The 20,935-nt window shown below is 38.4% G+C and overlaps 1 protein-coding gene and 1 long non-coding RNA gene across 2 annotated transcripts in view; both read right to left on the reverse strand.

The window, feature by feature from the left end:
• Positions 1–208: 208 nt before the first annotated feature.
• Positions 209–20,935, reverse strand: part of gnaq (guanine nucleotide-binding protein G(q) alpha subunit) — a gene marked incomplete at its 5' end in the record, with an annotated part of 32,249 nt that continues 11,522 nt past the window's right edge. The window contains 4 exon segments of the mRNA NM_214670.1: positions 209–2,787; positions 17,795–17,948; positions 19,033–19,162; positions 19,889–20,017. Coding sequence (NP_999835.1) covers positions 2,597–2,787; positions 17,795–17,948; positions 19,033–19,162; positions 19,889–20,017 — 604 coding nt within the window.
• Positions 5,372–6,757, reverse strand: LOC115919399. The gene is made up of 2 exons (XR_004061830.1): positions 6,121–6,757; positions 5,372–5,877 (listed from the first exon to the last, which is right to left on the reverse strand). It is a non-coding gene; the product is annotated as an uncharacterized LOC115919399 (long non-coding RNA).

Here is a 20,935-nt window from a genome sequence, read left to right on the forward strand (position 1 = left end):
ATTTAATAAATGATTTATTTCAAGCAGTTGAGATTTGCATTTGAGTTGATCACATTAATTAGCATGTCCAGCCAGCAATCAACAATTGTATAGAAATTGGCCAAAACATTTTATTCAACAGTTCATCAATATCAACAAAATAATGAGTTATTGCCCCACATAGGGTTTCAGCAGTACCAATCACAATGAATCCTCGAGTCCTAAACATGGTAAGAGTCAGACAAACCTGTCATATTTGTTTCCATTTCAGATGTGTTCAAGAAGAAGCAACACATTGCCTTAATAATAAATAGTATTTCCTCATCCATTCCTTGGGAGCACAAATCATGTCAATCATTTTAATTTACTAAACATCAAAATATCAGTCACTTATCAATGAAAATTGTTAAAAGAGGGAGGTAATGTGAAAAGTGCATTTACATTTGCTAAGTACTAGATTCATTATTCTTCCCTCAAACAAAATGGAAATGTTTGAAACATGATGTAAAAAAAGAAAAAGAACAAAGGTTGTTTTCTTAAATAAAGTGCCATGATTCATAATATAGCAAACAGCAAAGTAAACAAGACAGGCAACCTTTTGGCGCAATCTCCTTTCTTATCATGGCTACGTCCCACACTACATGGAAAATTCTGTCAACTATCCACAAAATTAGACTTGAGATTGTGAAGCAGATGTAGAAAATTGTATTAATTGTTTGACTAAATGCTCTCACCATCAGATTACTCACTTCCTCAAGTTAACAAAAAACATTTTGATGCATGAAATGTGTAGAGTTGATAAAGATAAATCATGAAAAAATGAGCTAAATTTGCTTATTTTTGATACACTTTTTGTTTGTAAAATGCAGTCAGCTGCCATTTTGTACAAAGTCCCAGGCATTCACCATATCTCTCCTTCTGGGACAAAATAAGCTTATAAACACAGGTGATAAAATTAGCAAAGAATAGCACACAGTGGTTAGTTAAGAAGTCTTGTTACAACCTAGAAGTGCTTCCTAAACACTGGGACTGGCAAAAGTGATTAAATCTTTGTTATTTTAAGCATGATCTAGAGAAATAATTTCATTGATAATGCATATATATAGATTAATATATATAAAAAGAAATGAAAAATGTTAAAAATTGTGCAAATTGAATGTGTTGATTTTTATTAAATTTGAACGAATGGTCGTCTTCTTTCTTCTGTCCTCTTCTCTTTGTTGAGAAACCAAATGCTCTGCCAGTAAGTTGGCAGATCAAGGTGTAAGGATGGCAACTATCACACTGACTGACTGACTGACATTAACAATTTACACCTCCCCTAGTGAAGCAAAAACACGGGTCGATGTAAGCTGTAACTCACCTATTGCCAACTACTTGCTTGCTGCACAGATGGAAAATAAATGCAAATTTATACAAAAATCGCAACATAAAGCTTCTTGAAAGAATGTGGTCAGTTTCCATTCAACTTCAGCATAAACTTTCATACATTCCTGTCAAAAAATGCTGGCTTGCTGTATTTTTGTTGTAGATTTTGAACATATTCAGCAAATGGAGTCAGAAAGGGAAGGAAAACAAGAAGGAGAAAAGTCTCAGAGAGAGAGAGAGAGAGAGAGAGAAGAAGAATGACAGAAAGGAGAAAGTAAGGTCAAGGATGAAAATGGAATAGATATGTAGAAGACAGATTCACAGTGAATGAGAATAATAAAGAAACATTGCTAGAGTAAGAGACAGGCAGTTTTCAAAGTCATCTTACGGCAGTGAGTTGCTGCTTCAAAATAAATTCTTCCCTTTCCAGACCACAATTTTTCCACAGCCATCATATACTGGCCGAACACACAAATCAATCCATCATTCTGTACTCTTGTTTCATCTGGTTGGATTTCCTGCTCGAACTGTTCCACAATCCAGAGGAATCAATAGTTTTCTCATACTTGTCCACGCCCTGGCAAGAGAAGCAAGAAGGTATTGCGACGCTGGCGCAGCTTGGCTTTGCTAGTTGTTAACATATCCAACAGATGATCTCAACTCATAAGAACAGGAACATTATCAAGGCGAGAAGGATTTTGTTGATATTGATACTTCCACAAATTTCTAGCTTATCCAGCTGTGTTGGCGATCCATGTGTTTGATCCATGCATAAATAGCAAACAAGGCAAATTTTCCTCTAGTAGCTGCTAAACGTGACATAGGGTGGAGCTACAAGCCAGCCAGGGGTCCAGCAGTACTGCATGGGCTTCCTTCCAAAAAAAAGACGAGCTTTCCACGATGTCTTCAATACACCATCACTGTTGCAACACATCCACTAGCTTTCAGCATTGATAACAATTAATTAATTCCTAGTTTGATTTCCTAACACAAGAGCTCTCGCCCAACACGTAAGACAAAAAGAAAAAATGCACGGTCTTCTCAGGTACAAGTCGATAGTGCACGTCCCCAATACAAAAAAATTGTCTTTCGTTTGATTTCTGTGTACTGATAGGGTAAATCAACCACAACTACTGGGCAATGAGACACAGGCCAGCAGAGGGCAGGTCAATTTATTACTTGCTAGGCCAAAAAGGAGCCCATGCCAGCCGGGCAGAGTGGACACAGCAATGACAGTCTTTGCCGGCTGCTACACCAAATTGTACTCCTTTAGATTCAGTTGGAGGATGGTGTCCTTGACGGCAGCGAACACAAATCGGATATTCTCCGTGTCGGTCGCACATGTGAAGTGCGAGTAGATGATCTTGTCACTGTCCGGATTCAGCTCAACAAACATCTTCAAGATGAACTCTCGCGCTGCTGTTGCATCTCTTGACGGTCCTGCTCATGTGCATTGTAGGGAGAAGCGAGAATGTAGAGAAAGAAAGAAAAACAAATCATGTTAAGACAGGTATCATACATGTACAATAGCAACAGAAAGCACATTTTGTTTGTACAATTTTGCTTATGTACTAGGATTTTTAGATTTTGGTTTTTAGGGTTATCAAAAAATCTCTTAAATATAAAGATTCTACAGCTATGAAAAGATAAGGAAAGAATCACATATTTATTCTATGATATTGGGCGAACTCTTTTTTTCCTTTTTTTTCTTCTCATCAACATAACTTCTCAAAGTATTTCAAACAATTCCATAAACTGCACAACCTAGAGATTAGACTGCAGAATTCTACAAACATATTTTTTTTTCAATGTAATTCTCATCAGTTTAGTCACTTGCCATATAACAGGTGTAAATGGCAGCAGTCTGCCCACAAAATGAATTCTTGCTCCCAGAATTTACAGTAGGATAACAATTTATACCATCTGCCAGATCTTATCTCATAACTTCCTTCCCAAGCCACTCATGGTGGTATACTCATTCTATTTCCTCATTTACTTCTGGTTACCGTAATTTTTTCAAAAACCCACACCAACCCCCTGAAAGAGGATGCAGCTATTGTTTCCCTACAAAAGTGAGACGAGCAAGAATTTATTTCCTCCTGCATTTCAGTGCAGTAGATGCACAAAGCAAGTACAAGCTGTGCAGAATAGATTAGTGTGAAAGAAGTAGACTTCACTGCAGTCCACAGGTATATGTGACAGCTGCAACACTCAACTTAGTCTAGAGCTTGGGGAAGAAAGGACAGATTAAACAACATGAGGCTGTATAAATAGTCTTTTGGGAAATCATGACATGCCAATAGATTACTTGACAATGTTAAAATCATGTGGAAATAGTTTGAAAATCACATGTAAAACGGGAGTGATGGCTAATGGTACATGTACAAATATTATGTAATATCATAGGTACAATGTACCAAGAGGAGTTCTCTCAAAATGGGTGATTTCTTTTCTTCTAAACTACAAATAATAATCTCTTAGGCAAGATTAGACCAAGCCTTTCTGGTCACATGTCTGTATAGTCCCTCATGCAGTTATCTGTGTGCCAAACTTTCGAGTATAAATGATATTCAAAGAGCTTTAGAGCTGTTTGGATTGTGTGTTTCGCTTAAGGGAAGGCAACTTTATTATCACTCGCGTTCGTCCGGGTTCGGGACGCCTACTTATCTCTTAATCCCCCGTTCCCGGACGCGTATTGTACGCTGGCGGTCCCTTGGCGTCCCTTGCTCGCGTCTATTGTTGTCTGTTGGACAATAGAGCAGGCAGCCAGAAAAGAAGCCATCCCGTCCGCTAGGACCGCTGTCAATGAACCTCACCGCTATCCAGCCCCTCTCTAATCCTTACTAATCTGGCGTCCCCTGACAATAGCTGACCCGTCTAGAACGCGTTAATCTGGTGTTCCCTGACAATAAAGTTGCACCCGTCTAGCTCGTGTTTAAAATACAAGATAGTAAATTTTCATAGATGAATTTTCAGTCTTGAAAGCAGAGCTAGAGCTGCAATCCTCCCGTGTTGATTGATAATAATTTGTCTAAAAAATGTGTCGCGCGCTAAAATAATAAACCTAACCAGCAACGCCTCAAGTCTTTCTACATACAGCCGCATATGAATAAAAGCTTCTTGTGCGACACTGCAAATATATAAATCATATTTAGTAGTGCCTGTATTCCCCCAACCTATTAATCAGTACTGCATTGCGTGTATCAGCAATTCGCGCAAATCAAAACATGTGGATAGCGGTCACGTGACCTAAAATGCGGTCACGTGATCTAAACCCCACAGCGCTGGTAAAGATACCACCACACTCGAAGGCCCTCGAAGCAGGCCTGCCTCGAAGGGCGCTTGCGATAAGCGAAAAAACTCGTTACAAAATCTCTGATTTTTTTTATTTTAAGCGCTTTTTTTGGCGAAGCCGTTTTTTAAAACTTGGCTAAGCCACCGCGTGCTTTGGAAATATGGCTCCGATTCCGCACTTGTGACAGCAAAATTTGGCTTTTGGGGTGGATTTTTGGAAGTGACATCGGGATTTCCTTGTACTAGTGAGTGACGCTGTGTGTAGTGCAGAGCACTGATATGTAATTTGCGTGTGTTGTGGATGCTGGTTTGATATCACGATCGGATGCATGTGTGTATGCATGGCCTGGGGTAATGCGCACGTCTTTGAGTGGTGTACATCCCCTGTGTTGTGTGTATACATACTATGCATACGCTCGTTCTCACAGCCAACCTGTAGCCACGTTCGCATAGCCATACTCAGAACTTACAATTTTAGCACAGCAAAACAAATACGTATTTTCCCTTAAAAAAACACGTATAAATACGTTAAAAACGTTCTGCTTGGCAGCTCTGTGAAGTCTGAGTTTTATCTAAAGTCACAGCAGAAAATTCAGTGTTTTTACAAAATAAATATAGAAATAAAAATAAGGATTTACATTGCATGCATGTAGTCTACCTTACAAGTGAAGATGTAGATATGTAACTTTGCCCCCCTGTTTTACTTTTCCCTTTTGTTGATTTTTTTTATTCTATGCATAATCAGGCCTCTCGCCAAGAAATTAAAAAGGCGTGGCGCGACACGAGGGAAAATTTGACCCCGCCCCCCTGAAGAAAAAAAAATTATAAAAAATAATTAAAAAAAACGTTTACAAGTATTACGAGTAATTTGATTAATTGTTATCCCTGTATTATGTTCCGAGTCATTGTCATATTTACCCTTGCACTAAATAATCAATATTTATAGTATGTTGGAATTTGTGAAATTTGTTATCCAATGTTACGAAGAAAAAAAAATGTATATGATCATAGTTGTTTGGATTTTTATCGAGCTAGACCAAGTCATGTATTTAAAGCTGTAATTATTTTCCTTATATTAAAAACAATATTGCATTTTCTTATTTTCACAAAAATTGCAGTACTCAAATTTCTTCGTCTTTTACTTTATATTGGAGTAAAATAAATTCTCTGTCTCAAAATGACATATACACCCGTCGACTTCGAGACACCAAAGCAATTGATAGAAAGTCTGAAGAGCTGTCGACGTGTTTGTACGCCCGCGTCATTAACATGGCCAGTTCATATTTGTAATTTGCTGGAAATTGTTCTTTAAAAATGAGAAATTCACGAGTTTGAGTCGGATCTCACTATTTCATACTTATGTTAAAAATGATTGTTAAATATCATAATTTTGAGTTTTTTTTATTGCCCGATATGAAAATGCAGCCACAAATGAATTTGAAAATTTTGATTGACTGCATAGTTGCTTAGTAACCAGACATACTAGTCAGTTCATTCATGACTTATGAAGCCGCCTCTGAGCTAATGTAAACAAAAACAAAGCCATTTATGGGCCGATTGAATGACCTCAAGTGAATGTGACAGAGAAGAGAGCGAGAGAGAGGTTTTCCCACGCTTATCTTTTCAGGGGGGGGGGGGGGAGGGGATAACTTCACGAAACAGACAGCGCAATAGAGAGAGAGAGAAAGAGAGGGGAATGTCTGATGGAGAGCGCGCAAACATGAAAGGGCTTGGCCGCCAAGAAGGGATCGGAGCTGAACAAGGGGGAGACATTAGCATTTTGATAAGATTGGATTATGTCCGCATTATGTATCATCGACCAAGACCACGTGATGAGTGATGGCTCACTCGTAGTTGGTAGTTGTAGTTGGTTTCTCAAATAAATAACAGATAGTAATGAAATGTCCAGAATGAGTGAAGTGAAGTTGTGGATCTATCTTTGCCTTCACGTTGGTTTGACTTTTCCCTTTTCAATGCATTTTCGTATTTATTTAGTCGCCCTTTTTACCTGCGGCTGCCATCTTTCCGTCTCCCGATCCTTTCTTTCTTCTTGAACTCTAATATTTCTTTATTTATATCTTCATCACCAGGCGCGTACGCAGTGAGGGGAGGGGGAACCCCCCCCCCCCCTCATTTGTTTTTTGTGTGTGCTTATGGGTGACCAAAAAAACATCAAATCCTGGACACACAAAAAAAATGTGCTCTTACCCCCCCCCCCCCCCCCCCCCCCCGCCTGTCATTGCTAACTTTTCGGCGCAATTTACCCCCCCCCCCCCCCCTGCGAAAAAATCCTGCGTACGCCCCTGTTCATCACTTACTTCATCTAATTTTGCAATTCCATCTCTTAGATTTTTTTTCAATGATTAAAGGTAAAGACCAGTATTGGTAACGCCCCAATTTCAAAAAATGAAATGGAAGCTCTCATTACCAATCATGTGAAAGAATATGTTTTGACTAATACATGATGATAAAAAATTTGCCGGGAAACCGCCTACTAATTGATATATTTGGTAAATTAGAACTCTCTCGTGGTCCGGTGAGAGAGTTCCGACGGTTAGATTTCGAATTGTTTTAGGCTCTGAAATTTACCGCTCTGCCTCCCTCTCGTGGCCGCTAAATGCGCAGGCAAGCAACATTATTATTATCGATCCACGGTATTTCAGAGTACACACTTTGTTGCCTCCCTATCGTTCGCGTTCATCAGCTGTTGTTCATTGATTATATCGTCGTTGCTCGCACTCTGGTTCTACTTTTGCCATAATTATACTATCTCGATTTATTTAGAGAGTGACATTTTAACGGTTTTAAACGACTGGCTTTGCTAATACTTTTCGATATAAACATGGAAGGGAAGAAACGGGGACCGAAGCCTGCTTCTCCAGCGACGAGGAAGGCTAATATGCACACACCACTACACGTGTGTAAAAACCCAATACAAACACACACTAACACGATCCGCTCCGCTAGCCTCCCTCCGCTCAAGTTGCGATTCTCAGAACGACCTGTACATTGTTTACCTAGCTACCCAAGAACGGCGGAACATAAACTCTAGGCATAAACTCCTTGGAATTAGTGGTCAACCGGTCAAGTACATGAATTGGTCATTTCATAGCTCAGATGATGGCGATAGCAATCACATTGTTGAAATACTAGTATCTGACCTATTATGTATATCAATGTCAGTCATGTATATCATAATTATAAGTCCTATATTGAATCTATAGACAATGTAGACTCTATGTACGTGACTCAGTGCTCTGATTGCACAGCCTCCCTCCCCCCCCCCCCCCCACCCCCACCACCACCACCACCGCTCTCATCAACGGTAACAATTAGGCTATTTTGCTAAATTACTTTTGTAGGCAGAACTGCCTCGATCGACTCTGTTGATTGACCATAGACTGCATGCTAGAGTAAAAATGCAAGAGAGATGGTAATCACACTCGCACTGAAAAAGGTAAAAATGCACCTAAGCTGTTCATGAAATATAACGTCATCAACATTTCTACTCGGGCAAAGATCGGTCAATATATGGGGAAAATCAACTTTCAACATTGGAATGGTGGTGGTGGTGGTTATTTTACCTGACTGCTAAGAAAGCATTAATGCTTGTAAGTAAGCAACCAGACGGCCGACGGCTTTAGGTCCTCTCCGAGGGACCTGGTAATGAGAATTAATGCCTTACCAAAGGGCATTAGCGCATCGCCTTGGTTTCGAACCCGGGTCACCGGATTACGAGACCACTGCTCTACCGACTGAGCTATCGCGCCTCCTTCAGTTTATTGAAGACATGCGTATCACAATTCACATGAATTGCTTGACCATGCATTTATCATGGAGATCTCTTCTTATATATCCATGCATTTATCTTCGTTTAGGATGTTTGGTAACTCATGGAGATATTATATCTCCATGCATAGCTGGAGTTGAACGATCGAGAGAGTCTGCCACTTCAAATTAGGGAAAACTTTATAACTATATAAACCATAACTATAAAAAAGCAGTACATTCATAAACACTGACAAGTGCAGTCTCTCATAGTACTAAGCGGAGAAGAAATAAGTGAATACATAACCCAAATCCAACTACAAAAAACACTGTGTAAAATTAAGTTCCCCAATTCGAGATAACAAAAATAAATAACTTCTTACATAATGATACAGCGCCAGGTTTCTAATCATAAACATACAGGCTAACGCCAACGGGATGAAGTAAGAGTAAATTAGTATTTGTAATTGGTCATCTAGTCAAGTCACATCGGATGACATTCATTAGTGAGCAATTAGACATCTATTTCATGGACACAAAATATAAGAACGAAACGGCACAACAAAGGCGCAAGCAGCATATTGGATTTCATTATAGATCAGGCCTTCTCAACTGGCGGCGCGGGCGCCACTTGTGGCGCTTGTGGTCAGTCGGAGTGGCGCGCGACTGTTGCAACAACAAAACAAAAAACAGGAAGAAAGAAAATATTTATTTTAGAATTAAATACTCAGCTAAATCAAGAAGTTGCAGTCGAATTTGAGCCCAAAATTTTACCATTTTATACAAATCTAAACCTAAGGTCTGAACAACAATTAGCTTACGATGGGATACCAATTTTAACATTGCCAATCTTTGGAAACAACTTGTTTTTGTTTGTTTGATTTTCACTTTATTTTGACATTTCCCGTGTTTATTGCACACAAAAAATGCATATAAATATACCTCCGGTGTAATTGTACCCAGGAATCGTACTTATTTTTTTTTTCAATAAGAAATTATGATTGATTATATATTGTGGAATGCAATGGTTTTGAAAATGCCCCATTTGGGCCTTTAAAAAGCCCTAGATCCACCAGCTTCAGGGGCCCCCACCCCCTGCTACCCCCGTTAGGGCTTCGCCCCCTGACCCCACCCATTTTCGGCTCGGTCGCTACGCTCCCTCGCAGCAAAGTCAACTATATATAGGGTGGCGCTTCAATTACAAATTCTTTTCGTTTTGGCACTTCTAATAAACTAGTTGAGAAGGCCTGTTATAGATGCTAAAGCGCAGTGGATGAACGTTGATGATTGCAATCAACATGTAGTTCAAGTTGTATACACTATACCTCTCTCACATGGCGATCGTATGCCTCGTCAACGTCGGTTCCCTCGTCTGAAGAGAAGGTATATACATAATCTGAATCCATGATGGGTCAGAAAGTATAACGATATGTCAGTGAATTAGCGTAAAAACGAACGGCAATATTATGCAATAATAATATAAGTACAGGTGTCAGTGATAAAAGGGATGGTGATGAACATGTGGCATCTAGTCTAGTTCATGGTCAGCATGCCCCTTCAGTGATTTAGAGACAACAAGGTAACATGTAGATGGTAGCATATATTGTACAGTCATCAGACCCATTTCACCACTTTGCTCGTATGATATGTTATATAATTATATATTATAGGCCTATTTCATGTATTAGTGCGATCTCACCTAGTTGTATTCATTTATTTAAAACCATCAACATGGCACATGATAAATATTGTGCGTTTTATTGCAGTATTAGGAGTAAAAAATAAAGAAACAGCCAAAAGGGGACTAAAGTATAGAAGACTAGTCTCACCAAGCATGGACCCTCGATGAAGTGACCTTCAGCGAATGGTCGAATCGCTCGGTTACGTAACGAAACTCCAATGAGGGTTCGCGGTTTCACCCCATCCCAGATGAATGTTCCTTGCAATATTCGTGTACACAGTCATGACAGTGTATGGTCTTCCTGGGCATACAATACTTTCAACATTACGCTAGATGTCATCGTTGAAAAAACAAGGAAAAAAACAGGTATAAATGACATCTCCCTGAACAATCTAACACACGACCGCTGTGCCATTCATACCATTACTGGATGAAGGGGCTCGTAATCTTTTCACCTCATACATACGTTTTGTGATCGGTCAGGGAGGGCATGGAGGGGCTGCAGATAGCCCCAAACAAATTACCGTCTTCCTCATTTTCTAACTAGATTTCAATCGCCTTGAACAAAAATAGATGCACACAGTCATGAATACATATATTTGTGTGAATCACAAACAAGACAAAGTTTTATCCCTCTTTAGGAGTTTGTCTGAACATGCCATTTTTCGGCAAGGGCTGCAAATGAAGAATAAAGAGAAGAAGGAACTTGAGAGAAGGAGAAAAGAGGAGGAAAAGAAGAAGAAAAAGAAGAAGGAAAAATTCAGAACATGATGAAGAAGAAGGTGGAAATGAACAAGAAGAAGAATTAGGAGAAGTAGAAGAAGAAGAGGAAGAGGGAGAAAATGAAGAAGAAGGCTGGAGGACAAAAAGAACAAGAAGAAAAAAGTAGGAGGAAGAGGAGAAGAAGAAGAAGAAGAAGAAAAAACAAAAGGAGAACAAAAAAAAGAGGGCATAACGAGTCCCGATAAAGACCTTCGATGGTGACGACAAGTTGACATTTCCCTTGAAATATTATTGTAAATGTATACATAAAAGAAACGACGCAGCACGATTCGAGCGTTTTTTAATTCTGTGATCATGTTGTTGTTCTACTCACATACATGTTTATCCCGTCATGTTTCTAATTCCCGTTGAATTTGTCAAAATTATCTAAACGCCCCGCCCCCCCAACTTCCTTATACAAGCCTGACCCCGTGTACGCACTACAAAAAATGAGAATAATCAAGATGGGCTCGTCTATAATTATTATACGCCCAGTATACAACCACTGTCTTCATACTTTGTAGGAGATTGTTCTAAACTGGGAATACGCGAGTCTTGAAACACGTCATCACAGGATGGAAACAAATATAAAAAAAATAATTCATGATCAACAGTATTTGCCCTAAACAGGAAATTATATATGGAAACCCCTCACAAAAAGTACCGCAATTCAAGTTTGCAATGAGCGTTCATTAAAAATGTTATTACTTTATAACCGTTCATTAATTTGGTACAGCTTGTTTTCTCCCCTTTTCATTGATATTTTATCGTGGAATTACATCTAAATAAATTATGTTGTAAAGTCAAACGCAACATGTTGTAAAATTCATAGATTATTGTGAACAGAATATCCTCCTTTTGTTTGGAGAATATAAAGTGTTCTGAACGATATTCAGTCTGTCATCTCATTTGGAAGATGACATGCGGGATGACAGTGGCGTAGCGTGGTCGGACTAATTGGGGGCACCTTATGTATTTATTTGTTGTTTTCCAAAAATATCCCCTATGGTCTCTATTTTTTTTTATTGGTGGGGGGGGGGGGGGTCCCTCTCGCTAGCCACTGCGGGATGACATGTGTTTTTTCTCTGATTTTGAGGTGTTGCAGTAGCATTTTTGTATGTTGTTATAAGAATATTTTGTGTTTTATTGACTCATTGAGAAATTATCACTACATTTTGACTCGTACACAAAAAAGTCACAGATTATTGCAAAAACTTTCGCAATTCAAATTTTAGCTTTCACATCTCTCCTATATACTTTATTATTGTTCATACAGTTGGTATCATTGCAAAGCTTACATAAAAAATGAAATAATCTGTTGTTTGGACAATAAAAAATGCTGTTGTACTTTGTACTGTAATTGGAGTGGATATTGTGTGAACTTTCTTTGCTTTTCCTTTCAATGTAATTCCCCTCTTTTGCTTTTATAAAATGGAGAAATGGTTTGTTCGGGCTTTATGTTTTTAGTACACAAAGAATTTGATATTTTGAATCTCAAATATCATAATAATGTACACCATATATAAGCGTACCATTACGGATTATCCAGAGGAAGGGGGGGGGAGGGGGGGGGGGGGTTTGCGCTGAGGTCTTTTCGCCTGGGCCAATTCTCCATTTTATAATGATATTGCAATCAACCTGAACAACAATGAATACAAATTTAATACATAATGCATGAAGAAAAGAGTTTTGCCAGTAAATCGTTAAAAAAAATTCTACTTGTAGCGGTTGTTTCTGAATAATGTCAGTTTTCAGTTTTCGGCACTCTTCAACACCAAAGTGACAACGCAGCACAATTTAATCGTTTTTTCATGCAGTTATAGTTCGTCTAGCTGAGAGCAAGGTGCTACTCACACGTCACTTTTTCATTTGCGATTGAATATGACAAAATTACCTCTCTCCCCCCCCCCCCCCCCACCAACAGGCTCAATCATGCACCAAAAAAAAAGAGAATTATAAAAATGGGCTCTATATCACCTGATAGCTGGTTTGTTAAGAGGGTGATCTACTTGAAACGCGTCATCACAATTTATAATCACATCACATCACATCCATAATTAGCATTATTTTCCAAATTATTATAGTAAAAAAAGAAAAACACAGGGAAAATACCATTACGGCTTGTCGGGGGGGGGGGGAGAGGTGCTGCGCTCTATTACGACGGGCAAATTATCGTCTACTAGATTTCAAACGCCTTGAACAAAATATAGAAGAAGAAGAAGGAGGAAATGAACAAGAAGAACAAAAGTAGGAGCAGGAGGAGGAGAAGAAGAAGAAACAATCTGAGAAAAAGAAAATGAGGGCATAATGGGTCCCGATAATGACCTTCGATGGTGACGACAATATGACGTCATAAAGTAACAACCCAGCACGATTCGAGCGTTTTTTAATTCTGTGATCATGTTGTTGGTTCTCCTCACATAAGTCATGTTTATCCCGCCATGTTTCTAATTCCCGTTGAATTTGTCAAAATTATCTAAACGCCCCGCCCCCCAACTTCTTTATAAACGCCAGACTCCGTGTACGCACTAAAAAAAAAAGTGAATAATCAAAATGGGCTCGTCTATAATTATCATACGCCCAGTATACAACTACTGTCTTCAAAGTTTGTTTGTAGGAGATGGATCTAAACTTTAAAAAATGGAAGTTTGTCTTATAATCCTGTTTTATAATGTTGTAAATGGTGTAAATTTCCTTTTCGTGAGGTTTTGATCTGCGTTTTACTGATTTTTTGTAATGTTTTTATAATAACTTGTAAATATTGTGATTTAAAAAAAAAATATTATTGTTCAATAAAACACATAAAGAAAAAAAAAAACTGGGAATACGCGAGCCTTGGAACACGTCAGCACATGATAGAAAAATTAAAAAAAAAACAATCCATGATCAACAGTATTTGCCCAAAACAGGAAAGAAACCCCTAACAAAGGTACCGCAATTCAAGTTTGTTATTTCGTAAAGCTTGTTTTCTCCCCTTTTCATTGATATTTTATCGTGGAATTACATCTAAATATGTTGTATAAAGTTAGTCATACGCAACATGTTGCAAAATTCATCGATATTGTCAACAGAATATCCTCCTTTTGTTGGGAGAATAAAAAGTGTTCTGAACGATATTCAGTCTGTCATGCATTATTGCCAATGGCGTAATCATCTCATTTGGAAGGTGACATGCGGGATGACAGTGGCGGAGCGTGGTCGGACTGATTGAGGGGGCACGCCAAATTATGTATTTCTTTGTTGTTTCGAAAAATATATCCTGATGGTTTCTTTTGATTTTTCGAAATTATCTGGGGGTTCCCCCCCCCCTCCCCCACACTACGCCGTTGCGGGATGACATGTGTCCTGCAGATTTTGAGGTGTTGCAATAAACTTTTTGTATGTGGTTATAGGAATATATATTATTGTTTTATTAACTCATTGAGGAATTATAATTACATTTGATCCTTACACAGATTATTGCAAATAGTTTTACAATTCAAATTTTAGCTTTCACGTCTCTCCTATAATATACGACTTTATACTGTAATTGAAGTGGATATTGTGTGAAATTTCTTTGTTTATCCTTTCAATGTAGTTTCCCTTTTCCTTTTTATAAAATGGAGCAATGGTTAATTTTCAGAGCGTTATGTTTTTAGTACACACAGAATTTGATATTTTGAATCTCAAATATCATAATAATATACACCATAAGCGTACCATTACGGATTATCCAGAGGAAGGGGGGGGGGAGGGGGGGGGGATGTGCTGAGGTCTTTTTGCCTGGGCCAATTCTCCATTTTATAATGATATTGCAATCAACCTGAACAACAATGAATACAAATTTAATACATAATGCATGAGTTGGTGCTGCGGTCTTTGCCTCATTACGGGCAAACTATCATCTACTGGATTTCAATCGCCTTTGAACAAAAGTATTGTTATATAGAAGACGAAGAAATAGAAGAAGAAGAAGAAGAAGAAGAAGAAGAAGAAGAAGAGACGGAACTGACAAAAGTAGCCAAGAGGAGGAGGTGAAGAAGAAGACGAAGAAGAAGATGAAGAAGATGTATAGGCCTTTTAGAAGAAAGTGAAGAAGAAGAAGAAGAAGAAGAAGAAGAAGAAGAAGAAGTAGAACTAGAAGAATTGAATTAGAAGAAGAAAGTACAAGAGTAGGAGCTAGAGGAGAAGGAAAACAAGAAAAACACCGATAAAGACCCTCGATGATATAAGTCGATGGTAACGATAATATAGACAACATAGTTTTATGATGCACCTTCCCTCGCCCCCCCCCTCCCCCTCCCCCTCCCCCTCCCCCTTCCCCTCCCCCTTCCCCTCCCCCTCCTCCCCCCCCCCCTTCCTATATATTCAGTGCGGCGCGACCGATCGGCATGACGGTTGGGCCAAGGAGGAAAACGCGCGAAATTATAGGTGCACAATATAATTGAAAAAATACAAGGGGGGTTACTCAACAGGTACACGGGCACGTTGACGGGCTAGAATAGCCAGACACACTCATTTGGGTGCGAGATCATCGTACACAATGTGTCGTGTGTATTTCGTAATGGACAATTTGTAATGTATTTAGCGACAAATACGATGATCTAGAAATTTACGAGAAATTGCGCCGAAATTGAAGATCGCAGAACGTTTACATGAATTTTGTTCATCATGTTTGGTCTTTCCATACCTCTTTGTTGGCCTAGTTAGCCCCTTGCTGTGATTTGATTTTGACGGGGATCGACCTGGGAAAGTGGTATCACTAGTCATGCTAGTGGAATCCTATCCTTCCGATTTTCAATGCTAAATTATGATTTTTTTTTTTGGCACGGACAAAAAATACACGGAACACAGGTAAGTCCCTTTTCGTCAAATGCTAAGCCTAGTACTGCTGGTTTAATATTGTAAAGTTGTAGAATTTAGTGAACGAACTGACACGGCTCAGATCTCAACTGTGGTGGTGAATGCAGACAGCCCATGCGAGGGCCGGGCAATCCTTCCATACATGTACAGCTGAGCCCGACGCAACACGGTTGATCACTGGCAGCTACCGCAGTCACTTTGCTAGTATACAAACCCAATGTTTATTTCAACTTGTAATCGATTCTCAAATCTCGCCATTGCAAGCAGACGACAGACATTAGCGCATGCGCAGTATAGTTACTCCTGATAGATGGCGCTGTTTGAATTTTAAAATTGTTCATCGAACGGCAAGCGACTGAACCGTTCATTCGGCCATTTCAACATTGAGCATTTGGGCATATATTTCTGCTTTTTTGAGAATTTAGGTTGAAGTATTGCCATCTAAACCTCTGAAGACAATATTCAAACAATATTGAATGGATATTTCGCACCCAAAACCCTTGAACTGCAATTTTACCATTACTGGTCTTTACCTTTAATATGATAACGTTATTATATCGTTTTTTCAGACTTTCATTGAAATTAGAAATTTGAATTGTGTTCAAAACTGCGAATTCATTCTTCAATACATCTCCCGATTTCTTTATCTTGAAACTTAATTTTTTTTTTCTTCACCTACTTTATCTGCCCCCTCTGATTTTGTAATTCCACCTCTTTAAAATAATTTTTTCTTTTCTTTTTTTTTTTCTTCAATTATTAAAATACACACTTAATTTTATCATATATTTTTTTCTCGGAATTGCATTTAAATTGGGGAGGGTGTGCATTACGAAGGCGCGGAACGATGTTTAATATACGCGATGTTTTGGAACTTTGGTGTTGATTGACATGACTCGCCTCATTTCAGATAAGCAATCGACCTATACAGTGCGCCATTGTCCAGTCGCAACAACGACATACAAATAATGACAGATTTATTATGACATTCCCGCCACAAGTCGGCGCTCTCAGAACAAAGGCGTAGGCTGACAATCGTAAATATCGCGGTCTGTCTGAACTTGGGTGTTGATTACAACATTTCCAAAATACGGTTATCAATCCAACTTTCTAGTACTTCATTTGTGCCTATTCATTGTACCCACGAAAAGATCGATAGAAATGTCAGAATGTCTATTACCCTTCCCAGGGTTCAATGGGCGGCACAGGGTATGCAAATTATAAATTGTTCTAGCGCTGCTGGTCGCTACAACTACAAGGCGGCCACGGCCTACGCATCACTCATTCAAAATCAGTTTTCATAAGACCAAACCTCCAAAATAGATGACATATAAAAAATACATAACAGTCTCGTAGAGTAAATATTTCAAAGAACAAAACATGCATGTCTACGTCCCTCTACCTCTCTCTCCCTCTCTCTCTCTCAACCTCAAACAACGGACCTCTGCATTGATTGCGATTCACACAGTTTTCATTTCATTTACATTTCATTTAAAATGGGGAAAGCCTTCCGATCGCTGGAAGGAAGGAATTTTACTGGCAAGGTGATTAAACGAGTTCTTGCCCCTCTTAGCGCGACAAATAGAAACCCTATTCCTCTCAAGAATTATGTAATATTATGTAAGATAATCCCCCCATTCTTGCCCCTTTCATTGGGGACCCGTTTGGGACGCTCGCGTTCTCTAAACAAAGGAGGGTACGCGATGAATGGAGAAGGTTTTAATCCCCCATACCTTACGCGTTAAGGACAGTCGCGTTCTGCTAACAAAGGAGGGGACGCGATCGTCCTGAACCCGGACGAACGCGAGTGATAATAAAGTTGCCTTCCCTAAATGCATGTGCCACATTTTCATGACAGAGAATTGTGGGCAGACATGTACCATGACACATCTTATACAGAAAACTGTTATGTTGAAGCAGAAAATCAGAGGAAAAGATGAAGTTCTAAAAAAAATCGGACAAACAAGATGGTAAGTCATTTTTTCAAAACATCTCATTGGTAATGTACTGTATTTTTGTGATACCATATTGCGAAGAGCTCTCCAAATTTTTTACTAATAGTTGGGCAGCTCAGTAACCATGGTTAGGGCCAGGCACACTCACCGTCGAATTCTGGAAAGTAGTCTACAAGATGTGAATGCATGATCTTCTCCTCCAGTAGGTCCTTCTTGTTGAGGAATAAAATCACAGATGAATTCTGAAACCAGGGATACGTGATGATGGTTCGAAACAGTGCTTTACTTTCCTCCATTCGGTTCTGTATTCAAATAGATTGTAGAGAAAGAGACATGTCATACCAAAATAGTTTTCTGTCAACATATAGAAGAAAAAAACTTCCCAAGCTTTGCACAAAAAACAATGTTCAGTTACATGAAAATGATTATTACAGCATATAAAATCATAATAAAATTGTGAATATTACCAGGTGAAATGCGCATTCATACATGTCAAGGCGAACCACCTAAAAAAGATTGTGGTGACGAACTACAGTTTTGTCAACCACAATATGAGTAAAGGAATGGAAAGTGGCAACGATGTGGAAGTTTTTAAAAGTTGTGCCCAACAATGGCTCTTACAAGTACTCACTAATCTTTGTGAAAGGTAAGACATAGAGAAAGGTAAGACATAGAGATAGGAAGACACTTCATTAATCTCATCTCACATTGCCTGATGTTATTTTTAAGGCGATTTACTGCAGTGACAATGAAATTGCATGAGGGGGAATAAAAACATTTTTTATGATTGTGGTATTACAGAATAATATTAACATGGGAGCCAATTACAATTGGACATGGAACATGGTGACATGTAGGTTTTCATGCCCTGGCTATCAAGATATTTTTACCAGTAAACAATTTTTCTTATTATATTTTCAATTAATCAAGTGTCTCTTCTTAAAGATAAAGTTGAGTTCTGGTCATGCAATGGCATTGTGAAAGAAACGGTTAAGAATCGATCAGAAAAGGTTGATCATCTAGCATTTAAGTATTGGTGTGTACTGCAAGGTTGTGGAATCATCAATATGATGAGAAATTTGGCCCAGTCTTGGTAAAGTTACAAGCACTGTACACAGAGAGATGTATACGGGGCTACACAGACATGTGGCATAAAAATCTGTCCCGATTTTTATGTTGTTACATGTCATATTTAGAATATGAAAGCATTTGAAGAGCCATGCTTTTCAGGGAACATTTTTTATCTGATGTTCTTCCACACTTGCATAATAACAATGATAACGCTCACAATTTATTTTTCACCTCTCCCCAGAACTCAACCTTCTCTTTAAGAGTATGCACCACAAACTTCTAAAGTGTTCTTCATTCAAACCCGAAGCTACTTACCTCACTATCTGACTCGACAAGCAATTGGTCATATTCACTTAAGGCGACTAGAAACATTATAGATGTGACATTCTCAAAACAGTGAATCCACTTTCGTCGTTCTGACCTCTGCCCTCCAACATCGACCATCCTGTCAAGTAATGAAAAAAGTTATGTTGTTCATTCTGAGCAGGGACTTGTTCTGAGTAAAATCATTTGAATAATCACAGATCTGACATGTTGCTCCAGGCTTTATTCCATTAAAGATATAGGATTAGTGTTGAGTCTGGTTAGGGTTGACATTGGGTTTTCAGTTAAGTTACGGGTTAGGGTAGGCTTTGAGTTAAGGTTAGGTTTAGGTTTGGCTTGGGATTAGGGTTGGGTTAGGTTTAGGGTTGGGTTAGGTTTAGGGTTAGGTTTAGGGTTTGGTAGTGTTTCATCCAGGGTTGAGGTTAGGAATTTGTATGATATTGATTTGAGAGCATTTGTTGCTCAGGCATTGGACTGTAGCAACGTCATTAAGGCCAGAGAAATTTTCACCTATACTTGCATTGAAATTACATGTATATCTGTGATAATAACTGGAGATGTTAAATTAAAATAAATATTTACATTAATCATTTGTGAAATGGAAAAATTAATAATTCTGTGAAAGATGTAGCATTCCACTCAACTCTGCTCCACTATAATGATTAGAACAACTGCATTTTTCACTTCATCAAACAGTTTTACCATTACACTCATAACCAAGTACATGTATTTTCCCCCAGCTATATGTCATCCCAATTTACTGATAAAGTTTATATATACATATCAATCGCACTATTACACTATCAAATTTGTTTAATAGATAAGATATATGCCGATCAACACTCACCTGAAAATAATTGAATCTAGATCAAACGGATATTCAATGATTCCTGTTGTGGGTACTCGTACTCTGAGTACATCTTGTTCCGTAGGTATATAGTTTGAATCTGAAATTCTCTTTAAATCACTAAGGTAGCTGAAATGAGAAATGAGAAAGAAAGAACACATACATTAAATGGAGTTTGCACTACACAACAACAATATATTGATACTCTATGGCTTACTATGTGTGACCTGGCATTACAAAACCACCAATAAGTTTTTACAGTTGATGACCCGTTTCAACACATTATTACTTAACTTCCATTACACATACTTTTTTTCAAATAATATTAATTGTAGTAAAATTATTCAACAAAATGCTCAACTTCCCATGTGTTGATAGTTCAATAAGAAACATTCCCTCATCACTCAGTCAGCAAGCCATAAGAAACATGGATCTGATCTGCTGCCCTCTACAGGTGATCAATATCCAATTACTTTCAACCACCATTGACATGCATGCATGACATAGTGGTTTTCAACACAGTGCTACTCATGTGATTTTTTTGCCGTCACAGGTAAAATAGTGTTTTTCAACCGCATGCTTCATAATCTGATTTTACGTAATGGTCCCCTCTTTGAAAAATGAAGTCTCGCAATCTAACACCTTGCAATTAGACATTTCAAATTTTGGAGCATACCGGTATACATGTACATGTAGTTTAAATACAATCTTTTCACATCAAACTCTCCCATTGACCACTAATGAGATATCAACCTTGCTTTTAGAAACATCCTACATCATTCATCTTTGGGTGTTGTTTTTTTCACTGACCCGCTCCCTCATTTTCTATTTTTATTTAAATGCAAAGTGTACTAAACAAAAATAAAAAATTATCAGAATTGAGTTAAAGATAAAAATGAGTTCTAGCCATGCGCTTGGGAAAGAAACTGTAAAGATCCTTGAAAAGGTTCATCATGAAGCACATAGGTATTGGTGTATACTCTAAGGTTTTTTAATCATCAAAATGATAAGAAATTGGCCCAGTCATACTACAAATTTTGAGCCGTT

Source organism: Strongylocentrotus purpuratus, unplaced genomic scaffold (genome assembly GCF_000002235.5).
Source record: "Strongylocentrotus purpuratus isolate Spur 01 unplaced genomic scaffold, Spur_5.0 spur5_scaffold_6, whole genome shotgun sequence".
NCBI classification, from domain to species: Eukaryota; Metazoa; Echinodermata; class Echinoidea; order Camarodonta; family Strongylocentrotidae; genus Strongylocentrotus; species Strongylocentrotus purpuratus.